The 25,872-nt window shown below is 44.9% G+C and overlaps 2 protein-coding genes across 7 annotated transcripts; one reads left to right on the plus strand and one right to left on the minus strand.

Annotated features, from left to right (window-relative positions):
• Positions 1-3,088: 3,088 nt before the first annotated feature.
• LOC109900880 (breast cancer metastasis-suppressor 1-like protein-A) lies at positions 3,089-12,743 on the minus strand. Of its 4 annotated transcripts, none has more exons than XM_020496757.2 (11): positions 12,078-12,743; positions 11,703-11,793; positions 11,430-11,557; positions 11,276-11,299; positions 11,010-11,089; positions 9,409-9,505; positions 9,093-9,182; positions 8,905-8,969; positions 8,776-8,815; positions 5,076-5,202; positions 3,089-4,865 (listed from the first exon to the last, which is right to left on the minus strand). In XM_020496757.2, exons 1-11 carry the CDS (start codon positions 12,211-12,213, stop codon positions 4,748-4,750), a joined length of 996 nt encoding a protein of 331 aa, XP_020352346.1. In that variant the 5' UTR covers positions 12,214-12,743; the 3' UTR covers positions 3,089-4,747. The 4 variants fall into 4 exon arrangements, with proteins under 4 accessions (XP_020352346.1, XP_020352345.1, XP_020352348.1 ...); XM_020496756.2 differs by having other exon boundaries at positions 8,776-8,824; positions 12,078-12,740; XM_020496759.2 differs by lacking the exon at positions 11,276-11,299 and having other exon boundaries at positions 12,078-12,737.
• Positions 12,744-12,831: 88 nt separating this feature from the next.
• On the plus strand, positions 12,832-25,634 carry LOC109901397 (RNA-binding protein 25). Of its 3 annotated transcripts, none has more exons than XM_031837387.1 (17): positions 12,832-13,054; positions 13,627-13,755; positions 15,302-15,507; positions 15,816-15,888; positions 16,201-16,370; positions 16,826-17,011; positions 17,944-18,030; positions 21,205-21,494; positions 21,579-21,690; positions 21,768-21,857; positions 22,112-22,185; positions 22,448-22,598; positions 22,826-23,390; positions 23,733-24,040; positions 24,348-24,446; positions 24,540-24,587; positions 24,779-25,630. In XM_031837387.1, the coding sequence occupies exons 2-17, from the start codon at positions 13,677-13,679 to the stop codon at positions 24,869-24,871; spliced, it is 2,631 nt and encodes an 876-aa protein (XP_031693247.1). In that variant the 5' UTR covers positions 12,832-13,054; positions 13,627-13,676; the 3' UTR covers positions 24,872-25,630. The 3 variants fall into 3 exon arrangements, with proteins under 3 accessions (XP_031693247.1, XP_031693246.1, XP_031693248.1); XM_031837386.1 differs by having other exon boundaries at positions 12,844-13,054; positions 13,659-13,755; positions 24,779-25,634; XM_031837388.1 differs by having other exon boundaries at positions 12,934-13,054; positions 13,659-13,755; positions 15,816-15,873; positions 24,779-25,634.
• Positions 25,635-25,872: the final 238 nt, after the last annotated feature.

The following is a 25,872-nucleotide window of genomic DNA, read 5'->3' on the forward strand; positions in this document are numbered from 1 at the left end:
GTACGGTATGTATCCATTTGTGGATGTCCATCCTCCATTTAGTATATGTTACGGATTTGAGTGTCCCAGATTTACATTTACTCTGTGACCAGTCTGCACATAATGACAGTACTACACACGCACTTGCATGCATGCGCACACAAACACACGTATGCATGCACCGCCGTGCACACACTTCTGTAAATAAAAGCCAAAAACAGTTGAATTCACGACTACTCCAGCACCGGCTACTCCAGCATGAATTCTGCATTCTCCCAATGACGATCAACACCAGCTGAACATTTGACTACGTTTCCATATCAGCCCAGCTCTGTGCTTGTGGCCACACCACTGCCACCCTACAGCCCTGCCCACCTTCATAGGGAAGTTACAGCTGCTGCTTTCCATATCATACATTTGACATTATATTAAGCCACTTTGAACACTCCTTTTATCCAAAATGAATTCCAGTACAAGCATGCGCTTCACTTCTTTTATGAGATACGAGTCTAAGGAAAGACAGTGACGAGGAACCTTATTTGCACAGTCAGGGTTGTATTCATTAGGCACCAAACGTAAGAAAACAGACTCCAATAAGAAACGCTCATTTTTGTTTTCCGTTGCACAACATTTTAAAAACGTTTTCTGTTGTGTGGCCTAGTGCACACAAGCCAGGTGACAGCTGAAGTGTGATGGGCAGGCGAGGCATGCCTGGTTTCTGTATCTCACACAGTGAGACAGATACCTGAGAGAATGCCTTTCTTGCCATGCTGAAAATAAATTGCCCTCGAGGGCGCAGTCATCGTGATGACCGCTTCCGCTGCTGAGAAGTTGCCTGTCCAGCCTAAGTGTGCATATTCACTCACTAGGCTACCCTGGGGCGGCAGGTGGTTAGAGCGTTGGACTAGTAACCGAAAGGTTGCAAGTTCGAATCCCTGAGCTGACAAGGTACAAATCTGTCGTTCTGCCCCTGAACAGGCAGTTAACCCACTGTTCCTAGGCCGTCATTGAAAATAAGAATTTGTTCTTAACTGACTTGCCTAGTTAAATAAAGGTAAAATTTAAAAAATAAATAAATAATTACATCGTCACACGCATGCACACACACTGCAACCCACAGGGACAGAGGACTATACGTTATTTAGCGGAGTGTCACACTTTACGGTGTAATCAGCCCCATATGTTGCTTTAAACACATCCAAATGACCCTCACAGTCTGGTGGCTCATCAACTACGGATGGGACCGAAACTAGCCTCTGCCTCGCTCTCATCCAGCAACACCTCAAGACCTCTGCAGTCACAGGACCTAGTATCATGCAAAGCTCCAAATAACCAGGCTAATACAGCCATGCAGACCTTCTGACATGAGAGAGAACATGAGAGGGGGAGCAAAAGACAGTGAGAATCTCCTCTTGTTATGCATGTTTGAACAGATTCCGGCTCAGAGAGAAGGCTCTAGAGAGATGTGATTGCGTAGAGACAGACAGCCGGGGCCCAGTCCTGCCAGTCTCTCTCCAGCTCTTTGTATTACCCTCCTTCTCTTGTTCTCTCTCTCTCTGGCAGCAGCAGACATGGCCAGCGAGCTGTGATGTGATGAAAGCGTCCCTCCACAGCAGACGCCCGCCTGCGTCCCTCCCTCCCTCCCAACCATCATCAGCTGGGAAGCTTCTCTCCAGAAGGGTGCCTCAGTTACAGGGACCACTTTCCGCTCCTCTCCAATCGAGTGCAGTGCTGCAACATCGCTACAGTGGAGCTCTACTGACACTACCTGGTCAGATGGGAGCTCTGCAGTGAGAAATTCGATTTTGGTAGTACTGCACTATATATTGCATGTGCTTTTGGGAGTAAAATCACCTCTCACCACTGATACAGGGTCAGATATCTTTCATACCTCTAATGGTTGTGGGTAGGATTGGGGGCAGGGATAACTGATCCTAGATCTGTGTCTAAGGTCTAACTCCTATTCAGTAGGCTACTTTGTAAATTAGTGTATTAGATTCTGCTCAGCATGGGAGATAAGTAGAGAATAGAGAAGGGGATGAGTGAAATATTTAAGTGGATCCTGAATCGATCCCAATACAGTGTGTTAATCTAGTGAGTGGCACACAACACTGGCTAAAAGGTTGAACAGCACAGCGGATTTAAGCCCTTATCAAACAAACTATTTTCAAAGCAAGTCATTTTCAAATGAAGAGGGTTAGGTTGCATAAAACATGGAATTGACAGCATTGTCAGCCAGACTGGCGCTGTTAAGATTATATCTAGTGATTTGTCTGTGGTAATTAATGTTTCTCATTTCACAATGGACAGAGAGCAATACAGATTGGCTTATGCTGAGCACAGCAGACTGCCCATTATATGTGAAGTTGATTTAGTTATAGCTAGACATGCGGTCAACTAGGCTTGGGCGATATACCGTATACCGGGGTATTTATATTGACGGTGTGATTGTCAATACCACAGAAAAACATAGAATTGGGGTTGGGGGCCCCATCGCCTCGCAGGGGGGGGGGGGGGGGGGGGCTACGCCACTGCTTGTTAAAACCTATTAAGGCTACCCCCCTACTTTTAATAATGACATATCAGGCAATTTCCGGCCAAACGTTCCCCTAGCGGGATGTATGTCCTAGACAGGTTTTAACTATCTAAGATTTTCTAAATAAATTATATGCAGCTCAGGGCTCCAGATTTGCACTTGGTTAGCTAACTTGCTAAGTGGCTAGATCAAGCTTCCTGGTTACAGCAGAGACAACCAATACCCTCCTGGATCAAGATCCCCATGTTGCCTAAATTGTTGTGAGCCACAACATAATTTTTGAAAATGTTTTTTATTATTTTTTAAATAGCATCTTTTGTGTGCACTTCTGGTAATATCGTATACTCCCTACAGAAACAGTATGAAAATCAAGATACTGCTCCACCCGAGCACCAACTTCAAACAAGCACATTATACATGATATATTTCTGACAGACAATATAAAAATGAATTAGGATAGGCCCTAACATCCCATCCAGCATATTTTGCTTCAATCAAAGGCTATAAATATAGTTATATTTTTATGAATGCCTCATGGGACTTCAATCGTTACAAATGAAGGCAAGTGACATGTTTACTCCAAAATTAAACATTTAATTTGCTGTACATGCATTGGCACTATGACAAGAGTTGTATTCATATTTCCCTCCCGCATGATATGAAAAGATAACGTAGTGTAGCGGCGGAGCGTTATGACTTACTACAACCCCCCCCCCCCCCCCCCCCCCCCCCCCCCCCCCCCCCCCCCCCCCAAAAAACCAACAAAAAATAACAATCCATACTTGACAAATAAAACGAGGACAAAAAGCAATACTACGTTTCAATTCATGGCACTGTAACATTTGACCTAATCGTATTATGACAGACCTTCTTCGTGAGCTGCAAAAAAATACAACAAAACCACAACACTGCAAATACTCCCGACATTACAGCCTGTAACATCTCTACATAATTCATAACATGTTGAGAATCTTCTCAATGCAATACTGTTGGCAGTTGATACTTTTATACAGATGTGATGCTGCTGTGAATGTAAAGCACCACATGACCACAGAGGTTGAACCAGCAGTACGTTACTATACACACACACACACACACACACACACACACACGGTTTCCCCTCTATCCAATAATGTGCAAAAGAGTGTATGGGATTGCATGGACGGGATTGTACGACAACCAGACACTTTGACCCTTCTCAATGTCATCAGATCCCTCTGGCATGGGTAGGGAGGAGTACACAAGTGCGCACTACAGGAGAAAAAGGTAGAGCATCGTTCGAACATAGAGACGCAGGGAGTTCTTCACAGGGGAGGGAAGATGACACAGAAAAACGCAGGGGGAATCTCAATTGCGTACTCCTCGTGTCCACTCTCCCCAACGACTCCTCAACACCTGTTGGAGGATAAGGTCAGAGGGGAAGGACCTCTGGCTTTCTCCTCCAAATCGGTTTTGAGGGGGAGGTGAGGCGAAAGGACGCAAGGAATACACAATTGAGATTCTCCAAAAGTACACTACAAGAGGCAGATGGCTACTGAGTTCACAGTGAAGTTAAGACATGACACAGAATTAGGGCCAGGAGTTTTTCCTGACAATGTTTCCAACAGAGTTCTCAAGCCCTAGTCTCTAACCAGGCCTCAGAGTTCTTCTGGCCCTCATCATAATCAACAAGGGTTCTGTACAGAGGGCAAACATACTACTGGCTGTGCCAGTCTGCCGGCGTAAAATATGCGATCTCAATGTTTAGGAAATTCGAATAGTTCATTCTTAACCTGGATGGTACACTGTAGGTTTCCATTTACTCACCCGCTCAAAAAAAATGACCCGCTTTGACTTGATCCTAGTACTGTTCTCACAGGCCGTAGGAATTAAGGCTTCACTGCACTGAGTTAGTTCAGGACTGTAGGCATCTTGTTTAAAAAGGCATGCTACAACACCACCACTACTCTCAACAGCAACTCATCCCTTCTTAGCAGCATTTGCTTCTTTCTCTTCCAGGAGGAACGACACTTGGACGCCTTGCAGATATTTGTAACATACATACATATTTAGAGAAAGCAGTAGTTCGTCACCAACCTTGTACAACCCCTACCCACCCTGACCTACAGCTCTCCAGACCATTGACATAATGTAGTTTCCCCCTACGGCAATGAAAGTAAGGGACGGGATCGTGGCACCGAAGTTCACTATTTGTTATCCAGGGAGAGGAAGTACGGCAAGCCGTGAGGGACATTAGGAGTGTTTGATGGTGTATTTGCCTTTCTGCAGCTGAGAGATGTACAACTTGGACTTGCTGCCGTCCTGCCGTTTGAACCACACCTCGTCATGGTTAATGGTGGTTATCATGGCGCTGTGGAGGAGAGGTGGAAGAGGATTGGATAATAAAATAGAGGAACGCACATTATATACACACGCCTCACCACACAGCGACACTTGGATCTAGTCTATCAACGACAGCGGCATACACGCACAATTGCACCACATGCAAATATACACACACTTTCCTCAAGTACTCCAACATCAGCGCACACGCCGTTTAAAAACATACACAGACTCACACCTGGTGGGGTATTGGTCCTTCCTGTTGATGCATATGGCCTGTCCTCTGCAATACCACTGGCTGTCATAGAACAGTCTGCCCTCCTCAGACCTCACCACATGGTGGTGTCTGTCAGCCTTGGCAGGGACTACACACACACACACACACACACAGCAAAACATTGGTCACAAGGGTAGGTCCAACAGTTTAAACTACTAACGTTACTATGTATCAATAGCTGCACCGCAGTTGCACTGTACCAGTCTACATTGAGTGTACAAAACATTAGGAAACCTGCTATTTCCATGACAGAATGAACAGGTGAATCCAGGTGGAAGCTTTGATCCCTTATTGATGTCACGTGTTAAATCCACTTCAATCAGTGTAGATGAAGGGGAGGAGACTGGTTAAAGAAGGTTTAAGCCTTGAAACAATTGAGATGGATTGTATACGTGTGCCATTCAGAGGGTAGATATGGTACTAGGTGGCAGTTTGGGAAGCATTGAAGTCAACATGGGCCAGCAAACCCGTTGAATGCTTTCGGCATCTTGTCGAATCCATGCCACGACGAATTGAGGATGTTCTGAGAGGCAAAAGGAAATGTTTCTTAATATTTCGTACACTCTAGGTATATATAATTGAACCTATGTATTTAGATATTAGAGACACTTAATATCATCTGGGATTAGACACTAATAGATCATTTAGAAACCATGCGTAGGCACAAAATATACCCCAAAATGTGTGCGCACTAGTTCATGCAAAAATACATTTATACAAAATGTACTTGACGTGAGAATGTGCTCACATCCTCGCAAATTTTAGACCATGCGTACGCACATCTGCTAGTGGTTGAAATATTGTACTGCAAGCTGGCAAGTATATTTTGTGCAAATGGGTGATTTGAGAAGCTTAATCATGAACAACTAAAAACAAGCATGCAACCATTTGCCACTAGTGATAAGAGCGAAAATCTGTTTTCTTTAAGAAAGTAAAATAATTAGACAGGAATCTTTTTCATACTTATTTTCCTAACCCTTGCAGAATATATTCCTCACCTTCTCTAGCCATGACGGGTTCATTTCCCCAAAGGAGACAGAGGAAATGACCATGCGCAGCTCTCATTTAAATGGGCCCTAGTAGTATAGTAAATAGATAGGCTGTTTACGTCAAGTGTTGCGATATCATAGGCAATGTGGTTAATAATACCGGTATAGAGTTGCATTTAACAGCTGATCTTTTACATTGAAGTAGGACTCTGCATCACATGCACAAGTACAGTGAAATACTTTTCTTGCTCTTTCCCAACAACACAGTAGTGAATATCAGTAGCACTATAAAAAATGTTTTGTTTAATAGTCAGGTAGAACAAAGACACATGAGACATAGAACTGTAACTTTCTTTTTTGTCTGCCCTACAATGTGTCAGAATTCATATTTAGGTTGGGGGGGAAAAGTCAATGCAAAACGCTGTTGAATTCAAAACGTTCTGCTGACAGGTCAACAATTTAGCATTGTTTTCTCTTTCAGTAACTGACAGTACTTTTCCAGACACAGCATAAATCACTGCTGAAGACTAAAACATCCGGCCAACACTATAAATAGGCCGGTGGTTTATGTAAAATACTTGACAGTATGGGTAGGCTTAGGACTGTTACGGTGAACGTATTACCGCCACACCGGTGGTCACGAGTCACCACGGCAGTCAAATTCCAAATGAGGCTCCTCCGAGCTCTGATGCTGCCGATGGTCATTAGTGGCCTACCAAACGTGCTAACTGCCTGGTACTCAACACTATTGTCCCTTTAATCACTCTGACATCAATGCAAATATAATCGGAAATCTAATCAAACACTTCATGAGTGCCCATGAGCTCATGGTGCGCAATTTCTAAAGGAAAGGCGGATACCTAGCCCCCTTTTAACAGAATGTATTCAACTGAAATGTGTCCTCCGAATTTAACCCAACCCCTCTGAATCAGGCTAAGCAATTGCATGAGAAAACTAATTTGATGACCTCTTATTAGAAAGAGGGGGCCCCATCAGCTTTCTATAGGCTAGGCCTACTATAATTACTTACGAACTTACCGAATATTAAGCACATTACTTTGTTTTATAACAGGAGTATAGCCTACCTGGCTGGCATGAAAATGAACCATAGGAAAAGCATCATCCAGTCCCTATTTGAGGGCATTATACCCCATAATGACAAAGCAAAAACAGGTTTTTAAATATTTTTTTCCGGAACTGAAATATCACATTTACATAAGTAATCAGACCCCTTTACTCAGTACTTTGTTGAAGCACCTTTGACAGTGATTACATCCTCGAGTATTCTTGGGTATGAAGCTACAAGCCTGGCACACCTGTATTTGGAGAGTTTCTCCCAATATTTTCTGCAAATCCTCTCAAGCGGTGTCAGGTTGGATGAGGAGCGTCACTGCACAACTATTTTCAGGTCTCTCCAGAGATGTTAGATCGGGTTCAAGTCCAGGGTCTGGCCGGGCCACTCAAGGACATTCAGAGACTTGTGCCCGAAGCCACTCCTGCCTTGTCCTGCCTATGTCCTTAGAGTCGTCTGCAGAACTCCAGCAATCAGGCCTTTATGGTAGCGTGGCCAGATGGAAGCCACTAATCAGTAAAAGGCACGAGAGCCCGCTTGGACTTTGTCAAAAGGCACCTAAAGAACTCTCAGATCATGAGAATCAAGACTCGCTGGTCTGATGATTAAACTATTTTGCCTGAATGCCAAGCGTCACATCTGAAGGAAACCTAGCACCATCCCTACAGTAAAGCATGGTGGTGGCAGAATCATGCTGCGGGATGTTTTTCAGCAGCAGGGACTGGAAGACTAGTCAGGATTGGGGGAAGGATGAACAGAGCAAAGTACAGAGAGAGTGCTCAGGACCTCACACTGGGGTGAAGGCTCACGTTCCAACAGGACAACGACCCTAAGAACACAGCAGTGGCTTTGGGACAAGTCTCTGAATGGCCTTGAGTGGTCCAGCCAGAGCCCGGACTTGAACCCGATCTAACATCTCTGGAGAGACCTGAAAATAGCTGTGCAGCGACACTCCCCATCCAACCTGACACCGCTTGAGAGGATCTGCAGATAATATTGGGAGAAACTCCCCAAATACAGGTGTGCCAAGCTTGTAGCATCATACCAAAGACTCGAGGCTGTAATCGCTGCCAAAAGTGCTTCAACAAAGTACTGAGTAAATGCTCTGAATACTTACGTAAATGTGATATTTCAGTTCCGCAAAAAAAATTAAAAACCCGTTTTTGCTTTGTCATTATGGGGTATTGTTTATAGATTGATGAGGGAAAAAAACAATTTAATCAATTTCAGAATAAGGCTGTAACGTAACAAAATGTGGAAAAATTATTGCGGTCTGAAAACTTTCCAAATGCACTGTATAAACCAAATAACCAATTGATAAACAAAATATTGAGCAACAATTCGTATTTTGCATGATGTGGCGTACCAATACAAGGAGAATGGAGGTGTTTTCCAGACAGAGTTTGAATTCTCGCTCGCGCAGTTTTACGACAGGACCGATTTATAACGGGAAACATGCGCCAAGTTTATAAATCTCTTTTTCTTTTTGGGCAGATTTTTCAGAAATGGCGCACACAGAAATGTAAGGGGAAAATTACGCAACGGTAATAAATGAGGCCCCTGGGCTTTACAGTGACACAATGATATGAGAGATTCTTACCGTCAACCTTGACCCTGTGCGGCCCCAACGACGCCATCGCCTGTGGTGCATACAGAACAAGATCAAAAGGTTAAATTCCAACCCTAAACAAAATCACAACAAAGGCTTACGTTTGGTTAACTCAAATACCTTTCGTATTGCTGTCCAGTCTTCAAGTATATCCAGGTCTTGCAGCATATAAACAATATACGGACGTGAGAAGGGGTTAAGAAAAACAAAAACTTCTGGCGCAGTATTGAAATGAACATTTTTATTGCCACTGACAGTATCTCGTATCAGAGGATGGATGGAGGAAGACCGGTAGAAAGAAAGGATATCGGAGACGACAACAGGCTTCTTCTTCTTGGCAGGGCAGAAGGGATCCCTCTTCTTGTTCTTCCGTGAATGTAAACCATCGTTCCAAAGTTCTGGAATGCAGAGAGACAGATTGAAAAATATATATATTTTTTTAAAGAAGGCAAACCAAACCCTGGGGAGCTACAGGCAGTGCAGGCTTTTGTTCCAGCCCAGCTTTTAAAACACCTGATTCGACTGCGCCAACTTCTCCTCCGTTACTTAAGCCAGGTTTGTTGTAATTAGTGCAGGGCTGGAACAAAACCTTCCAGATCACTAGAGGTCATGTGTGCAGAGCACCTGAGGTGATGTCGATGCTGTGTCGGTCCTCCTCCAGGCGTCTGATCTTCTCCTCTAGCTCACTCTGCACCGTGTCAAACAGCAACAGCTTCTCACTCTGGGAGAAGAAACACAGTAAACTGATGCCTACTGTAGCACCAAAGCCACGGAGAGAGACCCTGGTGTCCAATACATACGAAATGCACCTTTGCTGATTGCAGAACTGCAAAGCATTCTACTTAGACAAAGGTCAATTCCCAGTAGTTTTCCATGCATCCTTCATTGCTCCCTTCCTTGAGGTAGCCATATTGTTGATTTGTATGTGACTGTACAGGTGAAGGTAAGGATTCAATCCAACTGCTTTCACCTGCCCAATCAATCAAATGTATATATAAAGCCCTTTTTACATCAGCAGATGTCACAAAGTGCTTATACGGAAACCCAGCCTAAAACAGCAAACAATGCAGGTGGAGAAGCACGGTGGTTAGGACAAACTCCCTCGAAAAGGCAGAAACCTAGAAAGAAACCTAGAGAGGAACCAGGCTCTGAGGGGTGGCCAGTCCTCTTCTGGCTGTGCCGGGTGGAGATTGTAAGAGTACATGACCATTAAGGTCAGATTGAACATCTTGAAGAACAAACGCCCATAGATGACCAGCAGGGTCAAATAATAATCACAGTGGTTGTACAGGTCACCAAACATGTCAGCACCTCAGGAGTAAATATCTGTTGGCTTTTCATAGCCGAGCATTCAGAGGTCGAGACAACATGTGCGGTAGAGAGAGAGCGAGTCAAGAACAGCAGGTCCGGGACAAGGTAGCACGTCCGGTGAAACAGGTCAGGGTTCCATAGCCGCAGACAGAACAGCTGGAACAGCAGCACGACCAGGTGGACTGGGGACAGTCAGGAGTCATCATGATAGGTAGTCCTAAGGCATGGTCCTAGGGCGCAAGTCCTCCGGGAAGGAGAGAGAATTAGAGGGAGCATACTTAAGTTCACACACAAAAGCACAAGACAGGAGAATTACACCAGATATAACAGACCCCGGCACATAGACTATTGCAGCAGAGATACTGGAGGCTGAGACGGGGAGATCCGACGATAGCCCTGGGGCCAATGAGGCAGGCTATAACGCCACCCACTTTGCCAAAGCACAGCCCCCCCACCACTAGAGGGATATCTACAGACAACCAATTTACTATGCTGAGGGGGTGCAAGACCGGACAGAAAGATCCCATCAGTGGCTCAACTGACTCAAGTTGCATACAGCGCAGAAAAGCCTGGCATGACATGACGTACCCCCCCTAGGGACGGAGTGGAAAACCCCTAGTAAGCCAGTGATCTAGCCCCTGTGATAGGGCCAGAGGCAGATAAACCCAGTGGAGGGAGGGGAGCTGGCCAGCCAGACAGCAAGAGTGGTTCATCATTGCAGTGACTTGCCATTCACCTTCGCACCCCTGGGTCAGACTACACTCAACCTGGCTTACAGAGCCTACAGTATTTAGACAGGGCCAGAGATAAACAATGGATGCACTTTATGCTTGACCACTGTGTTATTACTCACTGTGCCAACAATTGCCCATTGGGGATAAATAAAGGTTTATTGTATTGAATTGCCATCAGACCTCCCAGTGTTGGCAGGCAGCCTGGATTTCACAGTCATACTTGTTCTTCACAGACTCCAGACACAGCTCTCTGTAGATCCCTGGAGAAGATACAAGACAAGGAAAACAAATGTTTAGCCTCTGTCGGCACCCTTCAGACGGTTTGACATCACTGAGAACAGAGACATATATTACATTGTAACATTGTTATAACAGTACATTGCATATGAGAATAGAGACAACATATATTAACAGATGTGTGTTTCTTATATTTGGAGGTAGCCTACCCAGGGAGCTGGTAGGTAGGTCATCTGAGGAACACATAACTAAAATGTTAGAAAACCACTGATCTTCTTGACATTGACATCTGCCACAACTAAAGTTACAAAGTGGGACGTTAGTATCTAATCTAGTGTAGGCTAAAATTACATTCAAACTTACCAGCTACTTTGGTCCTGATCTGCATATTCTCCTGCAGGTTGGCCAGTGGTTCCAGATACTCTTGGGCACAGCCAGCTATCACTTCCTTCAGCTTTATATCCACCTGACTTAGCCTCTCCTTGTACAACCTAGTCACAACGAGACAGACAGCAGTGAGCAATACAGCAGCATCAGTAGTTGGTTGGCTTCTAATCATGCATGTAAACATTTACCAGAAAAAAAACAATGTGGAAAGTGTGCTTAAAATGTGAAAAGTAGAAAAAGTGTCTTTACTGTTCTTTCAAGTCGCCGAATTGCTTCTCGAGGGTAGTCATCTCATCCATGCATTCAATTCGTCTTCTCTCACAGTCCTCATCGTCCATATCTGTTGGCAATAATAAACATGCAGACACATCTAATACAGTAAACAAACTAGCGGTAGCTTGATACTAACTAACGTCAGCTAGCTAACTGTTAGGTGGCCACGCAGCATCAACATCACTTTCATTTGGCCAGAATTAAGGAGACCATCATAAAAATGGACCTGCATTGCATTACAGCACAAACACACATTCATTTAGGAACTACAATGCATTATGCATAGCAGCCAGCTGCATTTTGCCTAGCTAGCTCTAATATTTACAGACTAGTAATGTACCTATCCCTTACCCGAGCTGTCTCCATCTTCGGATACAGAAGAGCTTACAGTGTCCTCTTCGTCGGTGCTGCTAGCGTCTTGATCGGGAAAATCAACCTCCATTTCTTCGTGATTGCTTTCTTTCTTTTCGCGGGCGTGCACCGGCATAACGTTAGTTCTCTTGGAAAATTAGAGGAAAGGGTTTACGAACTGACTTTAAAAAAATAGCAATAAAAATGACGACGGCTAACCGGATAAACAACTAGCTAGCTAAAACAACAGAGGGAACTGGAGGTTAAAAACATGGCTACCGAATCGACCAATCAGATGCTCTTTTACAAAAAAATGTCCATCTCCTGCTGCGTGCGCTCGGAGCCAATTTTGAGGAGATGGGAAACTCTATTTGAGTCATATTTACACGCCGTTTGTGCGTTGTCAATGGGCCGTGCAAGGCATTCTGGGATAAGGGGCGAATGGGTGTCAATTGGGCGCTAGCTCAAAAACCCAAAATTAGCAGGTATGTTGTGAACAAGAAGTACAACATTACAAATCTTAACTGAGATAATTGACTTGTTCCGTGTAATACAGTGTAGCTTTGTAATCGTGACATTACGTACTTTCGAGGAAAATAGGCAGATTTAAGCTTTCTCTACGAAAATGCTAATCGGAACTTGGACACGCGGACATTTCGGACTTGCTGATTCGTTGAACGCGGCACGTGTGTAACTACAACCCGTTTCCTAGTTCGACTAGCACATGAACGCTTGGCGATTTGTTTAGCAGTTGCGTGACGTATAATTACAGCTTTAATACGATTGGTCGACAGTCTGCTGGGTGGGGCGTTATACGTTTTTCGTTGCCCAATGTGAGTCCCATCTCTTCCTTTCTGTAATATCTCTGGTGCGCTGACTTTTTGCGGGGTTGATGTACAGTAGCTAGCTATCACATTTAGCCACCTAAACGGAGGGAGACAGAAGCGAAGTAGCCCATCTTAACCGACTGGTTGTGGGTAAGTAAAATCTGATTCGATAGTTTGTTTTTCACTTCATTGTCTGAGTATTATCGACAATATTTAGCTGGCTACGTGTAACTAACAAACTGTGAGAATGGTTTCCCGGTACGGTAGTTAGCTGCTAGTTAGCGTAGTTACAACACACAAGCTAGCCTTGCCAGGCTTGTTGTGGAGGACAAAACCTAAAACCTCTGTTACTTAGCGAGTATAGCTAACGTTAACTAATTAGAATACGTTGTAGCTGCCCTTAACGACAAATAAGGTGAAGTTAATGTCTTTCATAAGTAACTTAGCCTGCTAACGTTACCCAGAGTCATGAATATGACCTGACGACGTTACTGTTATCCAGTTAGCTAGCCATCTAACTAACGTTTAAGTTGGCTAACGTTAGTACCAGGCCTTCATTCGACCACACAGATCTAACTTACGACCTGTGGCGGGTATTTTACAGGTGGATACCTGTCAGCTGACATATGCAGCCACAAGTACAGAAAAGCCAACTGAACACGTGCTGTTATCTTGTGTTGAGAGATGGTCAGGGTCTAATTCATACTACTCTCTTATTGCAGTTCTGACTGGTTTTCTTCGGTCCCATGTTTAGGTGGGTGATTTCCACAAGATGTCGTTCCCTCCTCATCTCAACCGAACCCTTCTGCCACCGGGCATCCCCCCTCCACAGTTTGCTGGTTTTCCTTCAGGTGACTCATCAGAGACAGATATCCCATCCTATGGGCCTGTCTGTATGTAAATTAAACAGCAACTAGATTGTTAACATGACTGATTTGTAAGGATATCTAATACTCAGCGAACTTTGTATTGAGAGAGACATTAATTTAAAATACATTTTGTATACATTACAGGTCGACTGATTATGATTTTTCAACGCTGAGACAGATTATTGGCGGACCAAAAAAAAGCCGATATCGATTAATCAGCCTGTTTTTATATACATACGTGTGTGTGTGTAATAACGGCAATTACAACAATACTGAATGCACAATGAACACTTATTTTAACTTAATATTATACATAAATCAATTTAGTCTCAAATAAATAATGAAACGTGTTCCATTCGGTTTAAATAATGCAAACACACAGTGTTGGAGATGAAACTAAAGTGCAATATGTGCCATGTAAAAAAAGCTGAAGTTTAATTTCCTTGCTCAGAACATCTTCGAAAGCCAAGTTAACAAACAGATCACCGACCATTTCGAATCCCACCGTACCTTCTATGCAATCTGGTTTCCGAGCTGGTCATGGGTGCACCTCAGCCACGCTCAATCATTGAGTTAATTATAATAAACACATGGAAATATGAGCCTTTGGTCCTTAATATGGTCAAATCCATTCTTTCAGTGAAATACGGAACCGTTCCGTATTTTATCGAACGAATGGGGGTCAACCCTAAGTCTAAATATTGCTGTTACATTGCACAACCTTCAATGTTATGTCATAATTATTTAAAATTCTGGTGAAGTAATTACGGTCTTTGTTAAGAAGAGATGGTCTTCACACAGTTCGCAACGAGCCAGGCGACCCAAACTGCTGCATAGACTCTGCTTGCACTGAACGCAAGATAAGTGACACAATTGCCTGCTAACATGGATTTCTTTTAACTAAATATGCAGGTTTAAAAAAATATATACTTCTTCTGTGTATTGATTTTAAGAAAGGCATTGCTTGCTGTTTGGGGTTTTAGGCTGGGTTTCTGTACAGCACTTTGAGATATCAGCTGATGTACGAAGGGCTATATAAATACATTTGATTTGATGTTTATGGTTAGGTCAATATGTGCAACGATTGTGCTTTTTTTCACAAATGGGCTTTTGTTAAATCATCATCCGTTTGGCGAAATTGTAGTAGGCTGTGATTCGATGATGAATTAACAGGCACCGCATTTATTATATGCAACGCAGGACAAGCTAGTTAACCTAGTAATATCATCAACCATGTGTAGTTAACTAGTGATTATGTGAAGGTTGATTGTTTTTTATAAGATAAGTTTTATGCTAGCCAGCAACTTACCTTGGCTCCTTGCAGCCACAAGGTCCTTTTGATGCTGCCCTCGCGTAACAGGTGGTCAGCCTGCCACGCAGTCTCCTTGTGGATTGCAATGTAATCGGTGTCCAAAAAGGCAGATTGCCGATTTTAGTTAAGAGAACTTGAAATCAGCCCCAATTAATTTGGCCATGCCAATTAATCGGTCGACCTCTAGTATACATTATCGCATTGTCTCTATTCCAGGTACCCCAATGATACCAGTCCACATGGGTATTATGACCCAAACCCCCGCGGTCTTGGTGCCCACCTCCATGCCTGCGGCACCCAGGAAGGAGGCCGCCCTGGTGAAGGCCAAGGAGACGGACGAGAACAGTGGTCCCACCACCACTGTATTTGTAGGGAACATCTCAGAGAAAGCCTCGGACATGCTGATTCGACAGCTGCTGGCGGTGAGGAAGGGGAACTTGAATGCAGATGCTTTGGGAAGAGACATTAAGCTTTATTTAGGCTATAGACCATGTCTTTATTCACAAGTCGTGCTAGTGGAATAGACAATTGAAACCACCTTTCCGAGCCAGGATAGTTGTTAGTTTTGCTTCTGTTTTTTTTGTATGTGACGGTGCAGTTGGCCTTTTTTAGGTTTGATTTATAAAAGCTGTTTCCCTTTTGGCCAACAATGTTTCCCCTGATACTCTGATGAAAAGCAATGTCCTTTAGTAGGTCCCTGTAGTAAAGCAAGCAATTATTCACTCTTCAGAAATGTGGTCTGGTCCTAAGCTGGAAGAGAGTCCAAGGAGCCTCTGGAAAACTTCAAGGTAAAAACAGAACAGGTACAACACTTCTAAAGTACTCCACCACCATGTAAGTCCAATGTCACCCTCACCAAGGCGTGCTTTGCCAATGTGAAACGCAACTACTATTTAGTGGGAAAAAACATGTGCAGGCTCCTGTTCAGTAGGCATTAATCAGAAGAAAGCAGACTAAAAAATGTTTAACTACATGTACTTGTCTGATAAGAAACACCCGTTAGAAATGTCCATTCCATGCCCTAATGAACACTTCCTCATTCCTGGTTGCTACTCCGATGGCTGTGTATTGATATAAACCGCCGTTGCCCATCCTTCCTTCTCTATTCTCTCCAGCTTTTGGGTTCTGTGAGTACAAAGAGCCCGAGTCAACGCTGCGGGCCCTGCGGCTGCTCCACGAGCTGCAGATCGGGGTGAAAAAGCTGCTGGTAAAGGTGGATGCCAAGACCAAGGCCCAGCTGGATGAGTTCAAGGCCAAAAAGAAGAGCAGCACCAACGGCAATGGGGTGGGTAGTGGGGAAGGGGGACACTCTGAGCTGGAGGGATGGGAGAGGGGAATGTCACATTACCATGTAGGTTATGGGCTAGTTTCTAGGACACCGATTAGTCAAGGACTAGGCTTAATCTATTTCAATGCAATCTCTATTGAATTTGTTTTCTAGTTCTGGACTAGGCTTAATCTGTGTTTAGGAAACTGGTCCTAAATGTTGAATGGAATTAAAACCTTCAGCCTCCTGCCATTATGCAGGTCTGAGCGACTTCCAGTGGAGACTGATGGACCCAGCTCTCGGGGGCAGGGTTGGCTAAACGAATGGGAAACTCTGGCGAAAGGCCTGAAACAAAATAGCTCCTTTTACTTCAAATATTTTTTTTAACGAGTGAGGCAGGCTGAAGATGAGTTGACTTGGATGTAATACTAACCCGCCTGTCTCTCGCGCTCTGTTTTTCTTTCTGCTTGAAGGCAAAGGCAGAGGGTGGAAAAGAGGAGGCGGAGGAAGAGGAGGTGATCGACGAGGACACCAAGAGGCGGGATCAGGTCGTCAAGGGTGCCATCGACGGTCTGATCCGCGAGTATGCCAGCGAGCTCAATGCTGCCTCGAATGATGAGTCCCCCCACCGCAGGAAGAAGAAAGAGAAGAAAGAAGAGGTACTTATCTCACTTTAGATTTACCTGGTACACGTTGGTTGGGGGTTGTGATATTGTATTTGGGCACATTATATACAGTCATGACTGACATTATTGGCACCCTTGATAAAGATGAGCAAAAGAAAAATCAGGATAACGCCTCCCGAGTGGTGCGGTGGTCTAAGGCACTGCAGCGCTAGCTGTGCCATTAGAGATCCTGGTTTGAGTCCATGCTCTGTCGCTGCCGGGACGCGACCTGGGAGATCCATGGGGCGGCGCACAATTGTCAGGGGAGGGTTTGGCCGGCAGGGGTTGTTCTGTCCCTTTGCGCTCTACAGACTTGTGTGTCGGGCCGGGCACAATGCACGCTGACACGATCTGTATGCTTCTGGGTTAAGCGGGCATTGTGCCAAGAAGCAGTGCGGCTTGGCTGGGTCGTGTTTCGCCTCTCCCGAGTCCATACGGGAGTTGCGACGATGGGACAAGACTGTAACTACCACTTGGATATCCTGAAAAAGTGAAAATAAACTAGACTGAACAAAATGGTATGTTCAAAAAAATGGTGGAATTATTTTATGTTAATCCAATTGCCTACATTGTATTTGTTGGTATATGAAAGTCTGGATAGGGATTAAGTCTAGTCCTGAGGAGTTGGTGAGATAACGTTGGTCAACTCTGAGTTCAACTCGGGATAACCGGTCATTCGAAAGTGTCTCACCTTTTAGCCAGGTCCATTTCTATGGCAATGAATCCTTCAGCACTACACCTGGTCCGGCGCAGGCTAACCCCATTTAACCTAAATGACTGTGCCATGACTTGAGGACCAATCCCCTTAATTTGAGGAAGTCTACAGATTCAACATTTTATATCAAATCATTATTTTATTTTTTGTCAGTTGTTGTCAGCATGACCCTGAACACTATCCCTTCTTCCTGCCTCCCATCGTCCCTTAGGAGGATATCAACGCAATTGACGGATTGGAGGATGACAAGAGAGACCTGATTTCTAGAGAGATCAGTAAATTCCGCGACACCCACAAGGTATATGACTGTACTCATCTCTCTCACTCACATTGCAGGTTTTTGGAAAAGAAGCTACACACGCTAGTAGTACAGTTCTTTTGGGTTTTCACACTTACTGCTAGTGGACATTTTGTGCAAGGACCTGTTTTATATAGTCTAAATCAGGGATGGGCAACTTTGCTGGGGGTGGGGGCCACAATCTGAACTCATCATGAGGGGCTGCAGTTACTCGTGGGTCTGCGTACCCACATCCATACCCCCCCACACACACACACTACACTGCGAGACCCAAAAAAATGGTGGCCCCCATTTTGACAGTGGAGTTTTATTTTAAAATTTTTTTTGTAATCTACTCACTTTGCCATGCGGTTGGAAAAAGGTTTGCGTTTTTTAAAATTAGTTTTCTGACTGAGACGGACTAACAAAATCAATGGGGGGCCCCCGGTCGGTAATTCCACCATGATAACAAGTTTAGATAGCTGGCCGCTAAACTAACTTGGCAATCTAAAACATTTTAGCTGACATGGGCAAATTGACTGACAAAACAAGAGTAAAACTGCAGATGTTTTGAAATTCAAAAGGCCCACGGGCCACCAGTTGCCCATCCCTGGTCTAAATTTAGAATGGGAAAATAGTTAAATTTTTACGTCAAACTATTGCATACCTTGCTCAAAAATCTCAATGTGAAATATCTGGATTTGTAGTATTGTCACCGTTTTCAAACCTAATTTGACTCGTGTCGACGGGACACTTTATTTTGTATATAATTAGGGTATTTAGGTGTGATAGTATAGCTGGCTAGATTCATAACTCATTCATCACACACAAACAAAATGCATGGCGACAATGTAAAGTTACCTTAAAGCTAATCTATTCATTAAACCCCGCCATTATGATAGAGATCATATGGTGACTAAAGCAAGATGAATCTCAGAGCTTTGGAAAAAGTTGTCGAGGATAGCATGTAAGTATGAGCTTTCCTTTATTCTGTACATATACTGGGCGCTCCCTCCTCGAGGATTCGCATAGGGGCAACTGCACAGGCACTCTGGCTTACAGTGGTGGCTGAGGTTGTGGAACTTAATGAGAACCTCTCAACACACAGCCCACCTTTTCCATTTAGATGCATGTCAACAGAATGTTGGTCTTGCTTTTAGACCAGTTATTTGCCAAATGTGGAGAGAACCACGCCGATTTTAGATTTCCAGCTATTTATCATGTTGTCCGCAAGCCAGGGAGGCCAGTGAACCTGTGTGAGTCCTCTGTAAATTATGACCATTCTACATAATGTGTGTAAAAGTCAAGTCACTGAGACTCAGGTCAATAACCACTGCAGTGATTTGGGCTGTAGATTGTATTGTTATAGCAGTGGGGGGGGCGCCCCTCCACAGCACTCTGCGTTCTGAAGACAAGCCAGGTGAGTTCCAACCCACCCTGTGGATAAGTGTGTGTGTGTGTGTGTGTGTGTTAGAGAAAAGCCCCATCTCTCCTAGTCCTGTGTCCAAATGTCAGTCCCTCTATTTCTGTCTTCTTTGATTCTCTCTTTCCCTCGTCACTTTAGCTCTTTCTCCCTTTATTCTCTGAACTTGTCTGTCCCCTTTTCTTCCTGGTTTCTAATTGCCGTTCACCCCCTTCATCTCCATTTTCAACGCGACCATTATTTGGTGTTCATAATCTACGGCAGTAGACTTGTGGTAAAGGAGGTACGAGTAATGCCTAATGAGATCCTTTCTCAATCACAAATGATATAGAAGGGGAACGTCATGTACCTATGGCCTACCTGCAGTTACTCTATGCCCAAGTTGTCACCAATGGAGCGCAGAGCAAGGTAAGTTCAAGTAGGAAGACTTAACCAATCAGACCCCTTCCACCCATGCCCATAGTACCTGTGTGCTCTCTTCTCTATTTCCCCCATCTCTCCTTCTCTGCCTGTTTTCCTTGCTCTTCGTCTTTAGCTGCACTAAACCCGTGGCTCTGTAGTCTGGGTCAGACCAGGAGGACAACCATCTGTTGTTCGTTATGGACTGCTTTTAGCAGTCCGACCTTGTGGGAAAGGCCCATAGCTAACCTGTGGTTTCACTGTGTATTTCACAAAAACCCCAACACAAACTTGAGCCTCAGTGTATTTAGAATGCATGGTTTGTAATTGTCTGCTAAGTACATGGGGAGCCATGGGCGTAGTGCTAGGAGGGAGTTGTCTCTTAGCGTGTGTCTGGGAAATCGAGTCACGGGAGAACTACAGAAGACCGAAGCAGGGGTAAGAGCCTCTACGATTTAATTTACCTGTCCAGAAAATGTTATTTTAAAATTATTTTTTTAATATGTACCAGGATGTTTCACGGCTTTCTGTTTTTACCAATGTACCCCATAGAAGTTAACGGTTGTTTTTGATGATTTGCTTGAGGGAAAGTGAATCTCCCCCCCCTGTGTATTGTTTGACCTGCTTTTCCTTCCAGGCCTAACTTTTATAGTCTTGTAGGGGCAGCGACGGGCTGAAATCCGTAGCGCAACACCTGTAAGTCACCAACTAGTTTCACAAAAGGATTGACGCCTTTTTTTGTTTTGTTGTTTCTCTTGTAATGAGGACACTGACTTGGGAGAGAGATCGTTATCTATCAAGCAGCTCCTTTTTCTCCTTTTGAATGTGTGACCTTTGACATGGCCAACAAGATGTCGTCTTTGACCTCAAAGTGGTTTCCAGTGTCTTTTTTTTAGGTAACTTGTAAGTCGCCCAGCTTGTGCTAAACAATCATTGTACTATATTGATATTGTGGTCTGCAACTGGTGGCCCGCAGGCCAAATCCGTTCCGCAAGCCAATTCAATTTTTTTATTTGGTCCCAAGGTCCTCGGGGGGGGGGGGGGGGGGACGAAATCATGCTAAATATGGACAAAGGAGTGCCGTGTCTCATGACATCTTGTTGTTATTTTCCCATAGAAACTCTTAGCCCAGCCAAGGAGCTGCTGTTGTGCCAAAACGTCAGCCTCTAACTCAACTACTTCACCCTTAGATAACAGGAATCTACATTGTTACAGTAGTCCCCTCCGCCCCCAGAGCCTGGAAGCCACTTCTAGATCCACTTCTGTGCACTTATAGAGAAGCGTGTGACCCAGCCTCACTGTGCTCCTGTTCTGTTGCATGGCTGTCCTCCCCGGAGCCTCCAACTTATCAACCTCCTCTGTTCTCTTTGCAGAAACTGGAGGAGGAGAAGGACAAGAAAGACAAGGAGCGTGCAGAGTTTGATCGCGAGCGACGGGAGAGGGACAAGGAGAGGGAACGTGAAAGGGAGCGCCGGGACCGCGAGCGGGAGAAAGAGCGCGAGAAGGAGAGGGAGAGGGAGCGCGAGCGTGAGAGAGAACGCGAGCGGGACAGAGAACGCGAGCGGGACCGAAGTGACCGAGACCGTGATCGCAACCGGACGAAGGAGAGGGAGTGGGAAAGGGAGAGGAGTCGTGACAGGAGCAAGGACCGCAGTCACTCCAGGTGTGTGTGTGTGTCATTAAATCAAGCAATGGATTGTGAAGGAAGGAATGATTGGGAGGTAACTAGGTTGATGTTATGTTGTAGAGAGGTGAGTCGCGACAAGGACAAGAAGCGTGACCAAGAGGATGAGGAGGAGGTCTATGAGCGGAGAAGGCTAGAGAGGAAACTCCGAGACAAGGAGGCAGCCTATCAAGAGGTAGCTTACAGTGGCGTGAGAATCATGTGTGTGTTGGCTGTGAAATGTTGCTTAATTTCTGTCTCACGTCTGTGAAGCGTCTGAAAAACTGGGAGATCCGCGAGAGGAAGAAGGCTCGAGACTACTCCAAGGAGTCTGAGCGGGAGGAAGAGCGCAGGAGAGAAATGGTAGGAAGAAATACAAAACCCCGTTCTCACCCTCACATGGCATTCCTGGGTCGTGTTGAGCAGGACTACCTGAACTTGTCCAATGGGAAAGCTGATTTTAATTGTCCTTTGTGAAACGTTTTGCCACGCTGTGCCCCACTACTGAACAGGACTCAGGTTTACCACTGATCTGGGCGTGAAATGTCCTTTTGGCTTGAAGGGTCCTACCGTAGACATAATTGGTATGTGTTTCCATTCATCATTGTGTCCTACAGACTAAAGAAAGCAAACGGCTGAAGGAGTTCCTGGAGGACTACGATGACGACAGAGATGACCCTAAGTACTACAGGTGACCACCAGCATATTTAATTCATTTATGATGCTGATCCGCTAGGTTTACATACTACAGAAGATATAATTGAGACCATTTTAATGTCGATAATATAAACTGTCAAGATGATGGCGGTCTGAAACGACAACATGTTTTTGGCTTCAACATTTGGGAAGAGAAACCTCACTACTTAAAATAAAAAATAAAAACCTTGAAGACATTTGTTGATGAGTGTCAGGGCCATTGTTATAAAAAGTGTTGTTCCTTGTGTGACCCCTAGGGGCAGCGCACTGCAGAAGCGTCTGAGAGACCGGGAGAAGGAGACTGAGGTGGATGAGCGCGACAGGAAGAGAGAGAAGGAAGAGCTGGAGGAGATCAGACAAAGGCTGCTGGCCGAGGGACACCCAGACCCCGAAGCCGAGATACGCAGGGTGAGAGAGAGGGAGTGTGTGTGTGACTATCCGCTTGACTGTGTTTATTCCTGAAGGTCATTTTGTCATCAGAGCCCTTTGTCTGTATGTCTGCATTGTAAGTGCGTCTCTATCCATCTGGCTATCTTGGCTACACAATAACGTTAGGCGAGTATATCCACTTTCCTGACTGTGTAAGGTTTCTCACACCCTTGTCTCACACTGCTTCTCTTTACCGATTGGTCCAGATGGAAGAGGAGGCGGAGCGTCTGCGTCAGCCTCCAGTGAAGCCAGAGCCCGACCCCGAGGAGGAGCGGGTACACAAGGCCCCACGGGTGGAACGGGATCGCCGAGGAGACAGAGATCGAGACCGAGGTGATCGGGAGAGAGAGAGAGGTGATCGAGACAGAGGTGATCGGGAGAGAGAGAGGGGGGAAAGAGACCGAGGTGATCGGGAGAGAGAGAGGGGGGAAAGAGACCGGGAGAGAGGGGATAGAGACCGGGAGAGGGACAGAGGGGACCACCATGTACCCCACCATCACCACCCCCACTCTGAAGATGATGTGGAAGAGGGGGAGGAGGGGTTTGATGACGACGACCAATCGGGGTCCAAGCCCTGCCTGAAGCCCACGTTGCGGCCAATCACTGCGGCCCCCTCGGTTTCGTCGGCCAGCGGGGGCGCCACCCCCAACACGCCTTGTGGCGGGGACGAGTCACCCTGCGGCATCATCATCCCCCACGAGAACTCGCCCCCTCACGAGACCCCACCCCAGGAGGAGTTCCGCCCCAAGATCGGCCTCAGTCTCAAACTGGGTGAGTTTGGTTGGTGGGACAAGCTAGGTCTAGAATCATATGGACAACTATAGTGCTAACTACCTAATGATCTGTTGTGTAGATCCAATTAAGCGCCTCAATCACTAATGAAGGGGAAAGATCAGGATAATTAAAATAATGAAGCAAGACTGCCTATTTTTACCATTCATTTTTAGATTGAGGCATATAGCTGTATCTGCACAGATGTCTTGAGCCTGACAAACTGTTTAATTTGAGAGGGATGTCGCTCAAATTGCTTTAAGATATCAATTAAATGGAACTGTCCTGTTTCAGACATACTCCATGACGAAAGGTTTAAAGTATGTCTAAATATCTGTCTAGGAGCCACTAGCAGCCCCAGCCAGCCCAACGTGGCCATCAAACGCAAGAAGCTCACTGTGGACAGCGTCTTTAACAAATTCGATGACGAGGAGGCAGACGAGGCTCCCCGCAAGCGCAAGCTGGTACCACTGGACTACGGCGACGACAAGAACCTCCAGAGTGTGGTAGATGGCGCCTCGGGCCTGGCGGCCATCAAGGGCGCCAACACAGAGGAGAAGCGCAAGCACATCAAGAGCCTGATCGAGAAGATCCCCACGGGCAAGACGGAGCTGTTCTCCTACCCGCTGGACTGGTCCGCAGTGGACTCGGTGAGGATAGGATGTGGCAGTACCCCGCTTTCCAGTCTTTCTGCTCTCTTGCCAACTAATTCTGTGTTAGCAAGAGCGCAGAAACCGAATGCAAACCAGACTAGTGGTGGGCAGACCAGAGGAAATATGACATACAGATAACACTGGTTGGTTTGGATCATTCAACGACTAGACTGTAGTCCAAGGGAATTGCTGATGTAGCCCTTCTTTGTCAAAGTAGAAAATGTGTTTCCCTACAAAACTGGTACAGACCTATATGAATAATACCTGGTGCAGTGACTAAATTATTTCTGACTGTCCTCCCCAGACTCTGATGGATCGACGCATACGCCCCTGGATCAACAAAAAGATAATCGAGTACATTGGAGAAGAGGAGGCTACGCTAGTCGATTTTGTCTGCTCCAAGGTGTGTAAGCGTGATTGATGCAATTTACTGGGGAGCTGGATGTTTTTGCAATATGAGTTTCATTCTGATTCCTTAATTTTGACCTCCCCCAAGGTGATGGCTCATGGTACACCACAGGGTATCTTGGATGATGTTGCCATGGTGAGTATCCCAAGAAATATACTGGGAACATTCTCAGAGTTGTCTGTCTAGCTAAAACTGATTTAACTGTATTTTGATCAAAGTATTAAACAGGCCTTAAGAGCCTTGGTGAACAGCTTTTGGTCTCCTGATTTAAAGTTGTTAAGTACTATGTCATTAATTTAACTGCAATGCGGTTCCTCTACACCAAGGTTTTGGATGAAGAAGCAGAGGTCTTCATCGTCAAGATGTGGCGGTTGCTGATCTACGAAACTGAAGCCAAGAAGATTGGGCTGGTGAAATAAGAAACCCAGGGAAGCACTGAACGAATCCAACTTTTTCTAATAGAGTAATCTGACTTTAGCGTTGTCAGTCACCAAAAATACTTTTCAATTTGAGTGGCCTAAAATCAAAGAATGTGCTCAACCTAATAATACCCCAACAGCATTCACACGTTGAGCTCCCGTTTTCTCATTCTTCCAATAGACTCTGGTACATGTCATGTTACTCCACTGCAGCTGCGGACTTTGTATTGGTGTATAGCCTACGTGTGTGCGCGTGCGTGCTTGAATGACTGACGAAGTGCTTATTGAAGATGCATGAAAGCAACCACTTGGACAATGGCCCTACTACAGTCTCTTGGCTCGAGTTGGATGTTCTGAGGGTGACAGTGGAGGTAGTGGATAACGGTTGATGAAGAGAACATAGCTACTCAGCTGTGGAAAAAAGTTCACTGAAAAGCATCTCACTGTTTTGTTTCTCTAGTTTTGTGACGTTAGTAATAAAGGTTATTGGACTGCTGTTTCTACGTGGCATCTGCTGAGTGAAACTTCTGTTAATGCGAAGGGTAGACCTTAAAAGGTAGATTTGTTTTTGTATTACAATGCTTTCTATAAATTCTATTTAAGGATAGGCCAGCTATTGAACAATTGACTTGTGGTTGGTTGGTCTCGTAACACAGGCAACAGCACCACCTGGAAAGGATACTGATTTGTGTAAACATTGTTTCCATTTTTTCTTTTTGTACCAGTGGAAATTTTGTTTTGAATAAATACTTTTTTTTTTAAAGAATTGTATACTTGGGTTTTGTCAATAGACTCACTGGGCCACATCACATTTCTATCATACACCAATAGTCTAAATAAATTGGTCTTTACTAGATGTCTGGTGGTATGAAGAACCACTGTGCCATGGTACAAGTGCTTTAAGTTAGCTGTTCATTGTGCTATTAAAGTTTGAATACTTGTTTATATGGGCATGTTGCAGATGAAATAACCAAAGTTACTTGTGTAGAAAAATCAATCAA

Source organism: Oncorhynchus kisutch, linkage group LG12 (genome assembly GCF_002021735.2).
Source record: "Oncorhynchus kisutch isolate 150728-3 linkage group LG12, Okis_V2, whole genome shotgun sequence".
In the NCBI taxonomy this organism is placed as follows: Eukaryota; Metazoa; Chordata; class Actinopteri; order Salmoniformes; family Salmonidae; genus Oncorhynchus; species Oncorhynchus kisutch.